The sequence below is a fragment of the Salvelinus sp. IW2-2015 genome, linkage group LG26, assembly GCF_002910315.2.
Source record: "Salvelinus sp. IW2-2015 linkage group LG26, ASM291031v2, whole genome shotgun sequence".
NCBI lineage: Eukaryota > Metazoa > Chordata > Actinopteri > Salmoniformes > Salmonidae > Salvelinus > Salvelinus sp. IW2-2015.
This window is the reverse complement of record NC_036866.1, coordinates 4,132,492-4,153,960: the sequence shown is the minus strand read 5'-3', so window position 1 is coordinate 4,153,960 and position 21,469 is coordinate 4,132,492. Positions and strand designations below refer to the sequence as shown.

The following is a 21,469-nucleotide window of genomic DNA, read 5'->3' as shown; positions in this document are numbered from 1 at the left end:
CCCGATGGTCACTCTGACAGAGCTCCAGAGTTCCTCTGTTTAGATGGGAGAACCTTCCAGAAGGACAACCATCTCTGCAGCACTCCACCAATCAGGCCTTTGTGGTAGAGTGGCCAGACAGAAGCCACTCCTCCAGTAACTTGCACATGACAACCCACTTGAAGTTTGCGAAGAGGTACCTAAAGGACGCTCAGACCATGAGAAACATGATTCTCTGGTCTGATGAAACCAAGATTGAACTCTTTGGCCTCAATGCCAAGCGTCACGRCTGGAGGAAACCTGGCACCATCCCTATGGTGAAGCATAGTGGTGACAACATCTTGCTGTGGGGATGTTTTTCAGCGACAGGGACTGGGAGACTAGTCAGGATCGAGGGGGAAAATGAATGGAGCAAAGTACAGAGATCCTTGCTGAAAACCTGCTCCAGAGCGCTCAGGACCTCAGACGGGGGCGAAGGTTCACCTTCCAACAGGACAACAACACTAAGCACACAGCCAAGACAACGCAGCAGTGGCTTTGGAACAAGTCTCTGAATGTCCTTGAGTGGCCCAGACAGAGCCCGGATTTGAACATCGCTGGAGAGACTTGAAAATAGCTGTGCAGTGACGCTCTCCATCTAACCTGACAGCTTGAGAGGATCTGCAGAGAAGAATGGGAGAAACTCCCCTAATACAGGTGTGCCAAGCTTGTAGCGTCATACCCAAGAAGACTCGAAGCTGTCATCGATACCAAGGTGCTTCAACAAAGTACTGAGTAAAGGGTCTGAATACTTACGTAAATGTGATATAAACTAGTTTTTTGCATTGTCATTATTGGGTAGTGTGTGTGTAGATTGAGGGGGGGGGGATAAGGCTGTAATGTAACAAAATCAAGATCTGAATGCTCTGAAACTCCACTTTTACTTCATGGGGTATTGTGTGTCGGCCAGTGACGACAATCTCAATTAAAAACATTTTTTTATTGTCTACAAAATGTGGGTTAAGTCCAGGTGTGAATACTTTCTGAAGGCACTGTATATGTGCATATCTACTACAATTACCTCCTACCCCTTCACATCGACTCGGTACTGGTACCCTGCGTGTATAGCCAAGTTATGTAGGAGTAAAGTGACTATGGGTAACTAGGCAACAGGATTAACAGTTGATTTAGGGTATGTGACGAGTCGAAAGTGTAAGTGCAAAGAGGATCAATGCAGATAGTCCTAGTAGCTATTTGGGTAACTATTTAGTAGTGTTATGGCTTAGGGGTAGAAGCTGTTTTGGGGTTCTGTTGGTTCCGGGCGTAGTTACTGCTTCCCGTGCGGTAGCGGAGAGAACAGTCTGACTTGGGTGGCTGGACAATTTTGTTTTAGGTCCTTCATCTGACACTGTCTGGTATAGTGGTCCGGGATTGCAGGAAGCTACCCACTGTAGCGCCATGCGGTCAGATGCCAAGCAGTTGCCATACCAAGCGTTGACGCAGTCAAGATGCGGACAAATGGTGCAGCTGTAAAACTTTTTGAGGATCTGAGGGGCCCATGCAAAATCTTTTCAACCTCCTGAGGGAGAGGTGTTGGTGTGTGTGGACCATGTTAATTCCTTAGTAATGTGAACACGCTGTCGACCCGCTCCACTACAGCCCTGTCGATGTGCTTGGCCCTCCGTTTCCTGTAGTCCACAATCAGCTCATTTGTCTTGTGGTAATTTATTTCTACATTGAATGACATACCCTAGGCCTACACACTCACTGTCTCGACGGATGCTGCACGTTGCATATCCCCCATTTAGTTGGAGGGATAAAGACCACGGAGTTCAGTATTCCATATTTAACAAATGACTCTACAAATTAAACGTTTTTCGGCTTCGTCACCATCAACACGTCTAAAATAATGTTTGTTTGACTAGACAAGTCCCTATTCAGTCCACTTCTCCCACAACTGTCAAACTTAATGCACTGCCATCATCAGAACAAGACACAGGAAATCATGGCTGCTGTTCAAGGAAATAAAAGCACTTGGAAAGGTCTCGGGTTTAAAGGAAGCTGTTTGAAGTATTACATCAGTGGCCGTCTGGTCGGCTATTGCGCAATCATARTGGGTCTGGTCTAGGCTTGAAAGAAATGTCTGTTTATGCTCTGGGCCTGTGTGTGCGTTGCTCCTGTCTACTCGCATCAAAAGCCTGGTGTTGTGGAGATGGATGTCAGTAAATAAGTGAAGAGGATTGTTCTGCTCCGGGCCTGAAACTCTATCTGCAGCCATTGTTTATTTTCACTCAGAGTACCATTGTTCCACCTCATCCTATTAAAATGGCTACTGCCTAGTCTCTCGCTCCTTCGTTTTCTTTGTCCCTCCCCCTCTTTCTCTTACTCACACACTCGTTTTGTTTCTCTCTACCTTTCCCTTCCCCTCTTGCGTTCACTCCTTCTCTCCCCCCTCCCCAAATCTATCCTCCCTCCCTTTCTTATTCTGTCTTTCATCTCACTCTGTTCATGTATCCCTCTCCAAGAGAACCAAGGCCTGTCTTCCTTTTTTAGAGGTAATTTAGAAAGTGAATGTGGACCAGGGAAAGTTCTGACGGTGACTACTGCGATGCTCATCTTCTCCCAGTAAAGAACTCCTTAGACATATAGAGCTCATAATCCTGCTATGATATTGTCTGACTCAAGCTCTCTGGCCTTCACAAACAAGAATGTTAATTAAGGACAATGTTTTATTTTGTTGTGTTTCTCACAGTCAAAAGGCAGATTCTTGTGCCATGTCCCAAACTTCACCCTGACTTTTAGAAGGAGGCAAAGAATTGAATGGTTTTGTCTGAAGGCGTGAAAGGTCGCGTGACTGGGAAAGGTTTGCCAGATTCAGCTGGTGGAAAATAAGGGACTTAGCAAGGCACTGACTTAACACAAGCAGTGTGAATCTGACTTCCTCTAGGATGTGCGCCTGTGAAGTACTGCATTTTCACCCATAAGAATATAAGCCCTGTCTAAGCCGCGGGGGGGGTCTTTGATACCAAGGATCATTTTGCAATTTTATTTTTGTATTTTTAAGACCATTCGAAGTATAAAAATATATATTTTAAGAATTATTTGACATTGCTGCTATTAGCTCATACAAACCCATTGGATAACAGATTCACTACACGGAACAATAGAGTTCGTTCAGAACAATCTGTCCTATATCTAAAAGATTAGGAAACGTATAAATTTTTACATCTATGTAACCCCTTATTTTTGACACTAAACAGTCTCCCATATATACTTCTATAAATGTTTCAACTGATACCGGGGGACCTTCAGTCGTGAGGCCTGTGGGTGTCCTAGTGCACAACAAACATGTTCATAAGTCTCACCTTTACACAGAGAGGTCATATTACTGTGTAGCCAAATCTGTTCGGACGCTACAGAGACAAGTTGGCATATCGGCTGTACCGATTTCAGACAAGTCCCAAGACGCTTGTGGGGGTTGTAGAGCGAAACGGAGAACACCATTGCGTTCGAGAGAGTCATCTTTCCGTAAAGGGGTCATAATAGTTTGTAGAAATTATTTTGTGAGACCGATTTAAAAAAAATATATATATTTATTTTTTAATTTATTTTCCTCGGGATGTCTCATGGTCTGACAAACAGCTCTCTAGCTCTGTCACTTTTCACTGCAGAAGTATTACGCAGATGCGGTGGATTTGAGACTCATCCAATGCAAATAAACGATATCTCTAGCTTAAACTGACTGGTCTGTCTGTAGCGTCCTTACAGTTATGGCTACACACTAATATGACCCTTCTGTGTAAAGGTGAGACCCTCACGAACACGTACATGTTGGTAATTAGATTTCCATGGGGGTGTGGACATTTATCTTGGAGGGTTGACTTTGATTCACGTGTACTTCCCCTGCACACATTTATTTCTGTCTTTGTTACACACTTTCTCACTTATTTCTCCCACCCAGGTTGGCGGCAGCAGAAGGAACAGAACCTCGCTTCATGAGAGAGGAAGAGGAGGAGAGCAGTGAGGAAGAGGATGAACTAACCCCAGAGGCTCAAGGTGGGGCCTGCACCCCCCCCCCCCCCCCCCCCCCCCCCCCCCCCCCCCCCCCCTTCGTCGTCCTCCTCTCACCCCCTCACATCTCTATTCCCACTGGGCATCAGGCCCTGACTTTTCCCTGACCTCTCTCTGTGTTGTTGTGTCGAGCGCTGTGTGCCTGATAAGGGATTCTCTCAGCTCAGCAGCACTGCCGACGGTCCAAACAGAGCTTGCTCCCGGGGACCGTTCCACTTGACTGTAGTCCATTTTGGCTCCAGACACACGTCTCTCCTCGCTTTCCTGCATTTTTATCTCGGGAGTACAGGGGAAAGCAAGAGCCTAACGTGTAAATTCTCCCCAAATACTGAAATGTGTATAGTACTAGGTGACATACTCTCATAGACCTATAATAGTGTTGCTTTGAGTTAGAATTCTACCCAGTTTTTTTTTCACCTATAATAACTTTGTATATGAGACCTGCTGACCTTCATACATACTGTTCTTCAGAGTTAGACGGGCCATCAACTGAATATGAAATGTATTTAATATTTATTTATCTTTTGATTTTCTAAATTATGAGTGACCTGGATTTGAAGTAGTGTGCTTCGAACAATCAGCAAGGGAATTGATTGATTGGAGTGATCTTGACGACTAGTAACAAAATGAATCCCCAACACATTGAGCCAGCTGTAACCTCACACTGTTACTCCATGAGACTGTACTAATGTGACATCACTAAGCCTCGGGACATTGGCTTCCAAATTTGAAATCTGTGTCACATCCTCTCGCCCACCTAGTTTCCATGTAACAATGTCCCTCAAGGTTGTTGCTTCACACTCCAAAGCTATTGTTTGCTAAAAATAAGCCTCTCCTGACCTGCCTCTCGTGGCACCGTGTGTACGGCTGCAGTTGCAAGTCATCTTTTGAAAATGTCTCTTATTGCTTTCAGAAAGGGTTCATGGTATGTTGGCAGTAAACATGTTATTTAATTTTTTTTTTTTTAGCTCTTTCTTGTCGGCATTTGCTTTTCATATAGCCACCATTACTTTTGCGGGGAAGGAGCAAGAAACGTTCAACTTTGACCCTGTCGTTGCAACCGTTGTCATGATAACCTGACAGCTGCATGTTCTAAATGTCTTTATCAATAGACTTTCCAATGCTTTAAATTCTTACATTCACTACAGTGGATTAGCGGCTTGCCCTAGCCTACTTGTAAATCATTTGTAAGGAATTACCTTGTATTTTCCTGTTCTGATGAATAGAACGTTTTCTACTGGCGGGACTATTAAATATGTTACAGCAATCATGACTAGATCGGTTGACAGAAATAAAAGTACAGCACTATCAACAAGGCAGGTCCCACAGGCCCTAGGTTTGACGCACCTGGACTACTGTTCAGTCGGACTTTGTTTCATATAAAGAAAATGTGGCAAAAAGTTGAGTCAAACTTATTGTTATAAAAGGTATATTTGTGTAGATTTGATGCTGGAATTAGAAAGCAGTTATTTTTTTACTGTGTTTCATCTCAGAACCATGTCCTTGAAAGTAGATTAGATTCTACTGGAACTGTTCAGTTAGGATCCTCATGAAAGTTTTTTATGGTGTATTGATCCTTCAACCGCCATTTTGAGGACAAGCATGTTAAAACTCTCCCCTTTCAACTAAAACCTCCCCTTTTCCTTTTATCTTTTGAATGCGCCATCCTAGCATCTCCTAAAGTAGCTCTCTATGTATCACTCTCCTCCACAGACTGGAAATCAGGATATTTACAGTATGTGTCTGAGTTGTGGCTCCCCCTAGCCTCCCTTTCTCTCTTTCAACCCACCTCAATTCAAAGGGCTTTATTGGCATGGGAAACATATGTTTACATTGCCAAAGCAATTGAAACCTCTCTCTTTCTCCCCATCAGCGAAAAAGAAGCAGTTTGAAATGATGAGGAAGATGCATTACAACGAGGGCCTCAGCATCAGGATGGCCCGGCAACTCATAGCCAATGAGCTGGCYGAAGAAGAGGACGAGGACGAGGAGATGAAGGAGGACATGGAAACAGAGGACTTCATTGTAGATCCCCCGCATGACGGTAAGACAAACGGGGATACTCAAACCTTAAGACGGTAAGCAGGGTGTATGCAGGTCCTTAAGTATTGTGCTGTGTTCAAATACTCATACTAACCTTACTATTTGTGACGTTAAATTGAGTATGCTTATTGGTCATAGTATGGATAGAGTTAGTATGTCAAAAGTTCCCGGATGTCGTACTAAATTTGCCAAAATACGAAGTATCCACCATATTTGAAGAAAATGGTGGAAAATATTCAAAGTCCGATTGCATACTAATTCATTACTTTAACTAATTATGACAATTGTTGAGCACTGTAATAAAGTAATTACCTTTCAAATCAGTTACGTTACACGTTAGATTTGCTGACAATTTGTTAGCTACGCTATCCTTGCATAGCATTACAGCATTACGTTTTTTACTTAAAAATAATAATATTTTACCTTTATTTAAGTCAGTTAAGAACAAATTCTTATGTTCAATGACGGCCTAGGAACAGTGGGTTTAACTGCCTTGTTCAAGGGCAGAATGACAGATTATAAAAAAACATGTCAGCTCGGGGATTCGATCTTGCAACCTTACGGTTACTAGTCCAACGCTCTAACCACTTGACTACCTGCCGCTGGAATGTTAGGTAACGAACTAACATTAGTTGGTTAATAATACATCGAACTTGCCAGGCAGTATATTAACTATAATCTAACTAACTACCCAACCTTGATTGACTTGATTATTCACGTCATTCTTAGCTAAGTGATATAGTCGTTGTGCGTTCTCCATGGACATTGTTAATTCTCACTCTTGGCACACTCTTGTCTGAGTGTGCCAGAGTGCAGAATAACTGATGAATTTACGAACGCTCAACACCCGTTGAATATAGCCGGGGTCAGTAAACGCCGGCAAAAAAAAGGGCAATTCYATTGTTGCCAGCAGCACAGTTACAAGCACCAACACTCTGGATAACACAAACTGCCTAACCAGCCCTGCTAGGGTGGGTAAAATGGTTAGTGTTCTCTCATTTGCCAGTTAGCTTGGGTGCTTGACTGTCGTTGTGAGGTCAGAACTCGGATCAACCCTACTCTTCGGCCAGAGGGTCCAGTGACGCGATCCAAGAGCGAAACGCTCTGAATTTACGAACGACCAGAGCACACTCCAGATTGAATTTACGAACACACCCGAAATCGTAAAATGTCTAGCTAGRWATGTGTTATGCTAGCAAGAGGTTGCATAGGAACAGCATCAACTTCCGGTAGATAGGCGACGCTAGTACGTTCAACTGAAGGGATACCGTTCGTTTACAGTATACTAAAATGAACTAATAGTATGCAGTGTATATACTCATTAAGTATGTAGTATACAGTATGTTAGTATGGGTATTCGACTACTCATCTTTGGTCTTAAATAAATTAATCTGATTTTAAAGGCCTTAATAATCTTAATGTACTTAGTTTTTAAAAGGTCTTAGGAAGTGCGACGGAGATGACTATGGTGTTTGTGCCACTGCTTAATTGTTGCCACCACAGCCCAATAAAAAAAAAAATATATATATATTTTTTAATCTAATATTTCTGTGTGCACGTCATGTGCGTGTGCCAGTGTGAGTCGGGCCGTTGCCGGAGGAGAGAGTAAGGTAGCCCAGTTGAGCAACATTTTGAATTGTCATTGCGAGAAAGATGGTTAAAACATCTAAAAAAGATTTAGCCTTGTGTGAGTAACAATTATTTTTAAAATGTGAATATAGTGGAAAGATCCCACTTTACAGAGTATGTCATTGAGATGTGCCAGCAGAACAAAGCATATTTAGAGTTAGCAATCTAGCTAATGTGTTTTGAGTTCCCACTTCCTCCGGTGGTAAATGATATGGGGCATAGCCTAGGTCAATATGGACAAAAAAACATGCAGGCAAATGAATCTCTAAAGAGACAAACAGAAATCTGATTATAATGGATCCTATTTTAAATATCCATCATGCATTCCCTGAACATGTTAGATGAAATGGCAAACTTTTTTTTCATGTCTTGCTTGACACTGGAAGAAGTCAGTCCAGAGCCCTCCCACACTGCTAGACTATAGGAGAATGCTCATTGCTAAAATAGCACACCTACTTGTAAATATGAGCTATGTAGCTTATAGCCTTCGGTGAAAGAGCCAGCTCTACAAATACTACTTTTTGCCAACATTGGCTCATTTCTTGAGAGAAATATTAGGAGTGTGGTGCGCGATGAACTCAAATGGTATTATATTTCAAGTGGCATTAAATGGGTCTTAAATTCAACTTCATGGAACCTCTTGATACTTTGGGTAAAACAAATGGGGGTTCTCAGAAACCATAGGACAGGACTAGTCAAAGAACATTGGGAGCACTCTCTGGCGATATCCATTGAAAGAGAGAAAATYGTTGATTGTGTTTTTGTAAAACATTTTTACTGCAGCAAGTTGCCAGCGTGCTAAGAATCAATAGCCAATCCATCACGGGCTGGAAGCTATAGCGAGCCTTTATTGGTAATTRGCGCCATCACATGGCCAAGCGTTTTCTTTCCCCAACTTAAGCCCCGCCCACGCTCTTATCGCTGAGCTTTTTTTCTCTCGCCCAGCTCACTTTGTTTGTTGTGGCTGCAGTAAACGTCACTGTGCAGGCATCTCATTGCTCTTGCTTTTCTGTGATTACCGTGTATGTATATCCTGGGAGGATTTCTTTGGTTTCAATGTCCCTCAGTCGAGCACTCGAATTTCCTTCAAGCCTTGCTGAATAATATAAGATGTTTTAGCAGACATTTTTTTATCGTAGGGTTGGCACCGGGAATCGAACCCACAACCCGGGCGGTGCATGCGCCATGCTCTACCAACTGAGCCATACAGGACCACAGGAAGCACTGAGTACGCTGAGACACTTCATTACCCTGTAGCCTGAAGTAGTAATATATAAACAGGGGGAAATGATAAATGTTCTCTTGGTTTTAAGACTTATGTACTAGCGTACATGCATGGGAACCTTCTAGAAAGGCAGTTGGATTCCGAGAGGGTTAGATACGTGTAAAGCTCCACACAAAGGTTACCAGGCCCTGATTTTAGTAGGCCTTCCAAATGGCAAGAGGTCATGCAGTTACTCCGCGGAGGACTGATGTGGCGCGTTGGAGAAAAGGTTAAAGGTGTTAATACTGGACTCAGCTGTTGACAGAAAACAGTCTGAATTGAGAAAGGGGCCCGTATTCACTAAGTGTCTCAGAATCTAGGATCAGTTTGACCGACCCTTTTTATTCATTGTGATTTTAATAGTAGTATCCATTATGATCCGAAAGGCAAAACTGATCCTAGATCAGCACTCTGACCTCGAGACATTTTGTGAATACAGGCCCCATGTTCACTCTACTATAAGACTACTAGAATGTTAGCGTTTCTGTCTCTCTGTTCCAGTTACTGTTGTAATGAATTAACGCATATGATGCTGTCACTCACATGTCCTCTCTTTTTGGATTGCAGCTCTGGATTCCTAGAGGAGGAGGACACGCCACCTCTCCTGTCCCCAGCCTGTGTGTCTCGGCTCTCATAAAACATTCAAAAGAGACACTTTGCTACATGTGCCGGGCCATAGAGCAGACCGCTTCATAACCTCACCTCGAACCCCCCCCCCCCCCACGCGTGTGTATATTTCCCAGAAACACTGCAATGCAAAGCATATCGACCCTGCCGGTCACTTCTCCTCGTTGTAAAAGAGTCCCTCAAAAACTTGCCGTCACCTCAAAGGAAACCAGACCTATAGGAACCGAGACCTAAAGACTGTTATAACAGACTGTTATTATCAGTGAGGACTCCTGCCTCACTCCTTGCTCAATCACTCACCTGCTCGCTCGCTAGCTGCAGTCTGTCTGTCTTTGTCCGACTGTCCCGGCTCCTCCTGAGCCCCTGGCATAAGCTGTCGGAAACCCCACATCCTAAAAAAACAGCAGCATCCATTGGATGGAAGTGTTGGATAATTATGATGACGGTGGTAGGAGGATTTTGGTCTCTTTTTTTGTTTGTTATTAGTTCCCCCTGTACCTGTGTTTTTTTATTTTTACTAACTACCAACATAACCGTTGTTGAAGAAATCTTGGTGAGAGAGCTTCTGTCCTGGGTTTTTCTCTGTCTTCTCCTCCGTTCCCCTGATCTTGGATGTAGGCTTGTCTGGTATGGATATAGGAACAGCGTACTTAACATTTACAACCAGCCCGCAAGGCACCTCGATGTCCAAGGTCACCAGCATTTCAGTCCTACATAATATATACACGCCCACTATAGGATTTGGTACAGAACATACATGTCCACTGACTAATAGGAATAGATATGTTTCCAACAAGGTAACATTATCTTAATAGGGTGGCTAATGTACTGTAATTGACAGCAAAACTGATTTATTCTCATGCAATAAATTGACCATTTATTATGGATTGCGTTGTGATAAGTAACCATAAAACAGCGTAATATAACGTCATTTCTCACAGGACATCAGCATATTGAAATGTAGATATTCAGGCATGCCATTATACCTATGGGACGCAGCTGTATTATGCATGGCTACTAAAGCCTTGTGCTTATCAGCACTAATGCCTTGTTCGCTCACTAAGATAATAAGAAGGACAACATTTGGGAAATTAACCTCCAGAGAAGGTTTGTACTACTGATAAGCTGGGGTATATTCACTAGTAACCAAACGGGTCAAAACGGCAAGGGACTAACTTGCATTTATCCAATAAGAAATGCTTGTTTTCATTGCAAAACGTTTTGCTACAGTGTACACTAATGAATACACCCCAGAACTGTTTCCTATACAATGTCAATAATACTACTTACCATCCTGCAGTTGGACTTTTGGGTGTTAATGGGTTGATTGGCTGCATGAACAGAAAGATTTCTGGTATATTTAGTTGGTATTATGCTCACTCTTACATTCTGTATGAAGGCTATGGTATTGTGACGTCGTTGATTACGATCAATTTACCCCCTTTTTTTTAGTTTTTGTGTCCTGCTACCTTTGTAATCTGCTAGCTAGCTTGGCGGACAAAATGAGTGATATCTGGGCAACCAAGACAGTTGGTTACTGTGTATTTATTGCCTCTATGATATTTGAGTCATGGCACCTCGATCTACATGAACCTCTGAGAACCACTGTCCTCCAGTGATAAATGAAGTCTTAAACATTGAGTTTTGATGTCCTTCTCTTCCTGAATGAGCACATTACAAAACATTTTTTTTGTTTTTATCAGGGCATGTAGAGATGGTTTCTTTCTTCTCAGAACTAGACTACCAACCCCTTTTAATTCTGGGGACTGAATGACCATATAAGCTAGGTGTCCATCCATTGGATTCTATCCTCACGATTTCAAAAGCTCAGCAGTGCTGGATTCCTTTTGAAATTACAGCATCACACCCACAGGAAATACTGATTGATACACTGACTGTTCCCACTTTCCGCCTTGCTCTTTATTTTTTATCTACTATTATCCGAATAATGAGGGAAGGCACATAGGCAAAAACAAACAAGGTAATTAACACTTAAAATAAAAAATCTTCATAGTAATTACTCTTTTCCCATTTTTCAGGACTTAAGACAAAAGGATGAGGTTGTCTGTGAATCAACTTGTATGACATTAACCCGGGGTGGTTATTACAAGGCAAATGTGCCTAATATGATGTATTTATGTGTACTGTAAATGAATAGGCTATGCTCATATTCTTCCCTGTGCGTTCAAAGGCTTGGATTCTTGTTGTCTTGCTTATATTCTACCATATTTTCTTTCTTTACGAGGGACAGTGGACTAACATTCTGTCTCGTGATAATTTGTCTGTCCCCAAATAATGGACTTTCGATTTCTGTTTTTTTTTTTGTATCTTTAAATTTGCATGTTCTTAAACATAAGGATGTGTGTATTTTTGTCTCCCATAATTAAAAGATGCTGTTTATGAAGTGTTTTCTTATGAGCCTGGTGTTTTTAATGTGGAAGTTGTATGTAATACCATTGAACACCATTTATTCTCAGGTTCATGTTTTTGATCCAGGGTACTACTCCTAAAAGATCACACAGTACTTCTCTGTGGCCACTAGATGGCAATAGTATCAAATCTTCATGTTGAGAGGTGCTATTACTACATGCTGTTAGTTCTGTGAATTCATATTATATACTTTCTCCTTTTGTATTAGAATAATCCACTGGAAACTAGATGAGGTATGATACAGAAATTAAGGGTAGATGTATTTAATTTAAAGAAATATTTAAACTCCTGATAAAAAATAAAAAAAACATATTTTTTTATATATATTTTTTCTCTACTAATCCTTATCACTATTTGTTTTGTTTTTCAGTTGCTAACAAGCATCGGTCAAAACTGAAGGCACTTTTTCAAAACACTTCAGTCTGCATTACCAACATGCATCTCACCTCCAAAACTCCCTCAAACCACCAAAACACGTCTCAAAATAAGCTCGTTCAACCATGACACTGGCAATAATTCTCACTCAGAAAGCATAACATTGTCACCCATAACACACTGACCTAAAAAACACCAACAGTAAATGATTAACTTTTCTCTTTTGAAGTTTGAATGATTTTTCACATCAGTATTTCATTATAGAATAACACTTATTCACTTTATTGACTAAAATATATGTAACAAGAATGAATCAGAAATGCAGCAATTTGCTTCAATAGCCTTTTATTTTTTATATATCTTTGCATATAGTAATTTACTTGTGGAAAAATAAGTTGAAACAAAACTAATTCCTGAGATTCTAAGGCTGCAATAAACAAACATGTACAGTATAATCCCTCATACTGTACTATGAGGGTTCTAGTTCTCRCRCTCTCCTGCATTTTTGGCCACAAGTTCTCATCAACATTACATCTTATGTCTTCTCTGGCGATGCATCTCGGAAAGTGTCTTCTGGAATGTCTAATCCAACCCTGGCAGTCTTCAGGAGAAGTGTCTCCACACCCCACATTTATGTCATTCAGTAAGGACATCTGGTCATAAACCGTCCACCTCCATGCAGAGAGAAACTCTTCTATGTGGTTTAGGAAGGGGGAGTATGGAGGCAGGAATTGTACTGACATCCTGGGATGTGCAGCAAACCAGTCTGTGACTGCAGCAGAGTGGTGGAATGCCACATTATCCCACACAACAACGAAGGTAGGGGAGTTTCTTTCCCTTCTTTCTTTCCCTATCCTCTGCGGGCACAAGTCAATTATGCAGGTCATTCACAAAATATATTAACCTCTGTATTGTAGGGGCCAATGAGTGGCTTGTGTAACAGCAACCATCATTGGACAGTGCTGTACACCTTGTAATGTTAGCTCCTCTCTGGCCTGGGACATCTACAGTTGCTCTCTGTCCAATCACATTTCGTCCCCGCGGTGAGTTTTTTCCAGGTTGAATCCAGCTTCATCCACAAAGATGAATATATGTAGTTTGCCTGGCTTCCATCTCCATGACGCTCTAAAATCCAGTTTTACAGTGCTTTATATTATGCATAGCTGTGTAATGTAGCCAGTTCGGATATTGAACAGACATCTTACCTGGACATATTGATACCTGAGTTCTCTCACACGTTCACCGTTTCTCTCAAAGGGTACAGTGTACAACTGCTTCATCCTTATTTAATGTTCCTCTAGGACTCTGGCAATTGTCGTCGTGCTGACCGTATTCACATTCCCAACAGTGATATTGTCTGCCAGCACTCGTTCATAAATTTCCCGCAGTTTTATTGCATTGTTGCCAATTACCATGTCAACAATGACAATTTCCTGTGCATCTGATAATATTCTGCCTCTCCCTCCTGTTGGAGGCAACCTTCAGATCCTACTGAAAAACACAAAACAATCAATTTATTTCAAAATGTCAGTACATGTAAAAATAAAATAAAAATGTGAACATAGTATATTGTACTTTAATATGTAGTTCAATTATCACTGAAGGATGCACATCTCATCTGTTCTGCTGGAAAATTTGTACTTTTTGATGCAACTGTTTGAACGCTGCAGATTTGGTTGCACCCTTACACCGGCCTCTCGCAACGAGAGACCATGGTTTACAACATGGTCAATAATTGAGGCCCTTCTCATTAGAGACGACCGCTCTTGGTCTTCCTCTCCTTTGTCCTCCACACATTCTCCCTCTCCCTGCCACTATTCTTTTCCTACAAACCTGTCTTCCTTGATCCATGTTTCTGAATAATCCCAAAGCTGTCCTCTTTTTTGTTTTAAATTTTTAAATGTTTTAAATTTTATTTATACAGGTTTTTCTCATTGAGATAACATCTTTTCCAAGAGAGACCTGGTCCAATAGCAGCAGGGGGAACAACGTTTCATACAAAACAACTTACGTACACTAACACAACATTAAACAAAACTATAAACACACATACAATACAACAAAAACATTTTACTTTAAAAACACGAAAGTCTTGACTAAAAATAGCTGGCCTAAAAACAATTACACTCTATGATATATACATCGATCAAGTGTTTAAACTCCACCAACGACACTAGATCATAAAATTTTTAAATGTTCAGGAGAGAATTCCAGCACCACGGTGCTAAGTAACTAAAACTTTCTACCATGACCTGTTCTAATTTTTGGTACTGTTAGAAGCAAATCAGAATGGGACTGTAATTGATATTTATTTACTGACCTGACTAAAAAAAGAACAGATAAAATGGCATTTTACCCAATATGGCCTTATAAATCAGTGTATACCAGTGTTTAAGCCTATGCAAGGTCAATGGCGACCAGCCAACAGCGCTGTAGAGATCACAATGTGTTAGTAGTTTTTGATTTGTAATGAACCTGAGGGCTGCATGATACACTGAATCAAGTGCTCTCAGGGTAGTGAAGCCTGCATATATATATAACATCACTAAAATCTAAAACCTCCAGTAATGTACATCGTACCAGCTCCTTCCTGGCCTCCAAAGAAAAACAAGCCTTATGCCGGAAATAAAAAACCTTTTCTCAGCTTGAGCTTCCTTATCAAGTTCTCTACATGAACAGTGAAGCTCAGCTTATCATCAACCCACACACCCAAATATTTGATTCTGTTGTATGATATTAAATGCTCTTTGGGCATTTTCAAAAGCTAAAGATAAACTACTACCACTTGAATAAAGAACAGTATCATCTGCATATAAATGAACATCTGCTGTTTCGACAAGATCCCCAATGTTGTTGTTATACAAAATGAACAACGGTGTGTGCAAAATAAAACCCTGAGGAACACCTGAGCACACCTCTATGGACTCGCAATTACACCCGCAATTACACATTGTGCACAATTTGATAGGTAATTTATAAACCAATCTAGAGCATGACCAGTAATTCTACAACATTTTAACCTTTGCATTAACACAGCATGGTCCACGGTGTCAAAAGCCTTCAACAAATCAATAAAGACAGACACACACAATGTAACTTCTTATCAAGAGCACAGTGGATGTCATTTAAAACCTTCAATGTTGCTGAAACAGTGCTGTGGCCAGACCTAAAACGGTGCTGTGGCTAGACGCTGCGGTCTAAGGCACTGCATCTCAGTGCAAGAGGTGTCACTACAGACCTTGGTTCGATTCCAGGCTGTATCACAACCGGACGTGAGTGGTAGTCCCATAGGGTGGCGCACAGCGTCGTTAGGGTTTGGCCGGGGTAGGCCGTCATTGTAATTAAGAATTTGTTCTTAATTGACTTGCCTAGTTAAATAAAACAATTCTGCTCACCACTAAATATGGTGATGAGAGGCAGTCTAGTTGGAGAAAATGGAGCGAGATGGATTTTGGCTGACATTCTGCTAATTTTCTCATCGATGGAACATTTTTATTTCATTCGAGTTTTCTATTCCCAAAACTAGACTCTGTTACAAACAGAGTGGACTACGTTTTGTAGACTTTAGCCTTTATCAAAGTTTTTAACAATTACATTGTTTTGGAATGCAAGGGCGAATTGATTTACTGCAAATGCGCTGCTTCACAAAGTAGGCGTTCCATAACGGATAGCCAATAGGATTTCGCGAACTTGTGCTTGGCTCTGCCCACCTCCTTGCTTGGCTCTGCCCACTATGATTAATTTGCTCCCATTGGACAACAGCCTGTTTTTTTCCCCCATCTTGGGTTAATTATAAACATCTTTGGCATTAGCATGGGCAGGGCCATTTGAAGAGCGTCCACCATTTTAATTTAGTCGACTGGTTGGGACTTCCAACGTCATTGGCTGATCCCTCCTGGTGACCATGTTGGTGTCATGTTCAACCGGGTCATTAAGAGGGCTCAGCCAATCTTTAAGAAGAAAATGTACTTCAACATGGCCTATGCTGTCACAGACGCTACACTCGCACAGATACACAAAGAGGAGTCCTCTATTTATCTCTATGGTTACAGTTCCCGAAATTACCACATGTCCAGCCTCTAGTCCTGAAGAGAGCGTTCTCTTTGGATGTTCCAAGTATCACTCAAGTCGTTTTTCATGGATCAGGAAGCACTGGACACGATGATTCGTAGATACAGCAGAAGCTTGTATTGTATGCGTGAAATGAAAAGCCTCATCCCACTGGCTGCTATGATCTAGCTAGTGAAGCGTTCTTTTCATATTAAATTTAACAAAAACAATATCAATTTTTGATCTTTATTTAAGTAGTTATTTTACTTGTAATTGTTTATGGTTGCATTGTTGGGAACCTATTATTTGCCAGCCAGCCACACAGCGGCAAGCTGGCCAGTTTGCCGACGTTTTATGGATTGATTCCCAGCTCTCTAACGGTAACGTTATTAGCGGGTAGCCGAGTCCAAGGCAAGGGACAGCTGTTTTTAATCCTAGTTTTTTAATCCCTGTTTTTACTTGTTAAAGAAGATGAAGATAACGGTGGAATTCGAGGAATGTCTCAAAGACTCTCCAAGATTCAGGTAGACCAAGTGTCCTTGCTACTTTGTTCCTACATTATCTGACAAATTAGTCAATTTAGCGAGCTAACATTACGGTGACGTTAGCTTGCTTCTTGTCAAAATAATTAGCTTGTTAGGTCAGAGGACTCAGCTCTTGTCCCCTAGCTAGCTAAATTACCTAACCATTTATCTGTGTATGTGAGACGGAATAACAACAAAATGTCAGTACAACGACTAGATTATTTGATTCTGAAGAGGAATGGTAGCTAGCGAAGTGAAAACGATTGCCATTTTCACTGCCAGGGTCAACTCAGTTGTACAATGCTACCTGCATTGTAACCTCATCACAATAACTTATTTTCTTTGGTTTATTTGGTGGATGGGAGGTTGCCATATATTCTTAATACCAACATGACAAATGAACATCCCAGAGGTCTCAACTGGCAACCATAAAGTTGCAAGTTTGTTGCTCATGTCCTACAGTAGTAGCTAACATTACAGCTTGGTTCTAGGTTTTCAACAGTGCTGTCATTGACCTCATTACATTGTCTTCAAGAATAGTAGGCAGTTAATAGCTCTAATATAATGCCCTGTGCTTGCTTTGAAGCTGTACAAGATGCATCAGCCTATCAAAGGTTTTCCACCTTATGTAGTCAAATGTTTTGCCTTTTTGTTATCACATTGTTATTTCATCCTATTCAGTGAAACTTGTGCTTCCCAAGCTTTGAGAAAGAGCTACCACTTCCTCTCGGACTGCCCCCTCTCCCGCCCTCTGCGCTGAACAACATCCTCTCTTACGAAATGAGAAGCAGATGGTAGAAAGTTGTTGGCAGGAAATGTGGAAAGAGGCTTTTTCCCCTCAAGGATCAGCTTGGGGAATGAACAAAAAGCCTTAGTCAGCTGAGTGTGAAACCATGACTGGTACTCTGGTTGTGGTGGCGGCACCTGTGCTTTCGTTTTGGCTCCTTCACAAGACTCAAAATGCCTGCAATATCATAATATATGCCATTGAGCAGATGCATTTAGCCAGAGCACCTTAGACATGAGTGCATATGTTTTTTTTAACGTATGGGTGGTCCTGGGAATTGAACCCACTATTTTGGGATTGCAAGTGCCATGATCCACCAACTGAGCTACAGAGGACGTTGTCATATCACACAGCCTAGTTTCCCTATCTGAAGAATGTAAGAGTTCCTGCTCTGCTCTAGTGGACTGTCTGTGCCACTTTTCTTTTTTGTATTATCATATAAGGCAAAAAAAAATTGGTCTTGATCGCAGGAAATGGCAGAGGTGTGCAAAAATCTTAGTCCAAAGGGTGTCACTGCCCCCCCTCCGTGCCTCCCCGCTGTACTCAGCGGGCAACACCTTGTTTTAAAAATATCATGGGGAGAACCCTGTGAATGATGCCTACAGTCCCTCACAGACCCACAAACAATATCTATAGTGATTCTCTTTTCACCTCCATAGCACCTGGTTTAAGGGTATAATATTATAAAGATAACATGCTGTAAACCCTCATCTGTCAGGAAGTTGGTTACTCTGTGAGCTTTTGTCAGACAGCCATCAGTGCAGTACACTGTGACAGGTAGACCTATGGACAGAGGCCAGGTTTCTACTGACCCCTATGTAACAGTATGACTTTACGTCCGTCCCCTCGCCCCGCCCGGGCTCGAACCAGGGACCCTCTGCACACATCAACAACAGTCACCCACGAACATCGTATCCATCGCTCCACAAAAGCGCGGCCTTGCAGAGCAAGGGGAGCCACTACTTCAAGGTCTCAGAGCAAGTGACGTAACCGATTGAAAGGCTATTAGCGCGCACCACCGCTAACTAGCTAGCCATTTCACATCTGTTACACTTACACTGTGACAGGTAGACCTATGGACAGAGGCCAGGTTTCTACTGACCCCTGCACTGTGACAGGTAGACCTATGGACAGAGGCAGGTTTCTACTGACCCCTGCACTGTGTGGGTCGTCGCTTCCAGTCGCCTGACCCTAAGCACCGCTGGGGTTCATTGTGGGTTAGAATTTGCCAATGATCCTTCAACAACATACATTCTTTCCACTTTGACCACCATTGCTTCACTCTGTTCCTCGGTGTTTGATTTGGTAGAGAAGAGAACAAAGAGAGGCGGGCGAGTAATGGAGTAAAACGGGGATGCAGACCAGCAAAGCACAACTGTCTTTTGACATCTGTTTCCATTTGTGTGTGTGTGTGTGTGTGTGCACTTTCAACTCTGTGTCAATGAATGCTGGGGGTTTTTTCTTCCCAAGTGGGTAGGCTACACCCCACATTACCACCTTAAGGTCTCATTTTTAGATGTAGCCGGAGTTATCATGCAGCCATGAAACCTGTTTTCAACAACTGCTCCGGGACTCGGATGCCAAAAGGCTGCTGATTCTGTAGACCTTATTTGCAATATGTTATGAGATTACTGAAATAAATACTCTAGCTCACTTTCTACAGTCAAAAGTTTTCAGTGACAGTTAGGACTAGACTATATGTCGCTTTTGATGAACTTTGAACCAAATTTTAGGCTTTAAAGCACGTGTCAACTCAATTCCACGAAGGGCTGAGTGTCTGCAGGTTTTCGCTCCACCCATGTACTTGGTTAATTAAGCTCACTAATTAATAAGGAACTCTCCTCACCTGGCTGTCTAGGGCTTATTGAAAGAAAAGCCAAAAACCTGCAGACACTCGGCCCGTCGTGGAATATACACTGCTCAAAAAAATAAAGGGAACACTTAAACACACAATGTAACTCCAAGTCAATCACACTTCTGTGAATCAAACTGTCGACTTAGGAAGCAACACTGATTGACAAATAATTTCACATGCTGTTGTGCAAATGGAATAGACAAAAGGTGGAAATTATAGGCAATTAGCAAGACACTCCCAATAAAGGAGTGGTTCTGCAGGTGGTGACCACAGACCACTTTCTCAGTTCCTATGCTTCTGGCTGAATTGTTTTGGTCACTTTTGAATGCTGGCGGTGCTTTCACTCTATGTGGTAGCATGAGACGGAGTCTACAACCACACAGTGGCTCAGGTAGTGCAGCTCATCCAGGATGGCACCTAATGCGAGCTGTGGCAAGAAGTTTGCTGTGTCTGTCAGCGTAGTGTCCAGAGCATGGAGGCGCTACAGAGAGACAGGCCAGTACATCAGGAGAACGTGGAGGAGGCCGTAGGAGGGCAACAACCCAGCAGCAGGACCGCTACCTCCGCCTTTGTGCAAGGAGGAGCACTGCCAGAGCCCTGCAAAATGACCTCCAGCAGGCCACTAATGTGCATGTGAAATTTATTGTCAATCAGTGTTGCTTCCTAGTGGACAGTTTGATTTCACAGAAGTGTGATTGACTTGGAGTTACATTGTGTTGTTTAAGTGTTCCCTTTATTTTTTTGAGCAGTGTATATATATACCGGTAGATATATATTTTTGTGACAGTTTGGTTTTGCGCACTGTTTGCAATTCTGGATTGTCCTTATGTTCTCTTTCCTCCTCACCCTGTGACATTCTTTGTAATTGAAAGTTATGCAGAAACCGAGCTTGGCTGAGTGCCATTTACATGATGTCATAGGCCGCTCCATAGTGGTAGCAATTTGACATGTCTCATTGACAAACCCACAGCTGACACCTCATCACTGACATCGATAATGCAGAGCAGAGGACAGCACCGGGATACATTCACCACAGTTCAAGAACGTTGATGGTGGGCCGGCCAGTCCCTGGGCTAACTTTAGTTAGCCTTTTGAGTTTGTTCCTCACAGATGTCAAGTGGGGGTTGTAAACTAACGTCTTTGCTACCCTTCAGGTGAGCTCATATGCACGCCTGATGTAGCCTCAGCCTAATCTACGATTCCCTCTGGATTTTACGGGATACCATTAGCAATGAACACACAGGACATGTCTGCTTAACCGACTATTGAGCAGCTGGGACACTACTGGGTATAGTAGCTAATTAAATATTTAACGCTGTCTTTTTAAAATGGGTATGATCAAGGTTGAGGTTTGTGGTTATGACTGACTTTTGGGTACGCCTTTAGATCTAGCCTACAGTTGAGCAGAGCACTTGAGATGTCTGTCAGCCGATTTACGCTGCAACAGAGTAGTGGTATGGGGATCGTCAGCCGATTTACGCTGCAACAGAGTAATGGTATGGGGATCGTCAGCCGAATTACACTGCAACAGAGTAGTGGTATGGGGATCGTCAGCCGATTTACGCTGCAACAGAGTAATGGTATGGGGATCGTCAGCCGAATTACACAGCAACAGAGTAGGGGTATGGGGATCGTCAGTGATTTACACTGCAACATAGTAGTAGTATAGTAGTATGGGGATCGTCAGCCGATTTACACTGCAACAGAGTAGTGGAATGAGGATCGTCAGCCGATTTACACTGCAACAGAGTAGTGGAATGAGGATCGTCAGCCGATTTACACTGCAACAGAGTAGTAGTATGGGGATCGTCAGCCGATTTACACTGCAACAGAGTAGTAGTATGGGGATCGTCAGC

The 21,469-nt window shown here is 42.2% G+C and overlaps 1 protein-coding gene and 1 pseudogene across 1 annotated transcript in view; both read left to right on the top strand.

Moving 5' to 3' along the window:
• Positions 1 to 12,001, top strand: part of ppp1r2 (protein phosphatase 1, regulatory (inhibitor) subunit 2) — a 30,334-nt gene extending 18,333 nt beyond the window's left edge. The window contains exons 4-6 of the mRNA XM_023971303.2: positions 3,920 to 4,014; positions 5,903 to 6,073; positions 9,533 to 12,001. Of these exons, the coding sequence (XP_023827071.1) occupies positions 3,920 to 4,014; positions 5,903 to 6,073; positions 9,533 to 9,546 (280 nt within the window). The 3' untranslated portion in view covers positions 9,547 to 12,001. The remainder of the gene's footprint in view (positions 1 to 3,919; positions 4,015 to 5,902; positions 6,074 to 9,532) is intronic.
• A 4,391-nt stretch (positions 12,002 to 16,392) lies between these two features.
• LOC111952157 (arf-GAP with coiled-coil, ANK repeat and PH domain-containing protein 2-like) overlaps positions 16,393 to 21,469 on the top strand; it is an 88,958-nt pseudogene continuing 83,881 nt past the window's right edge.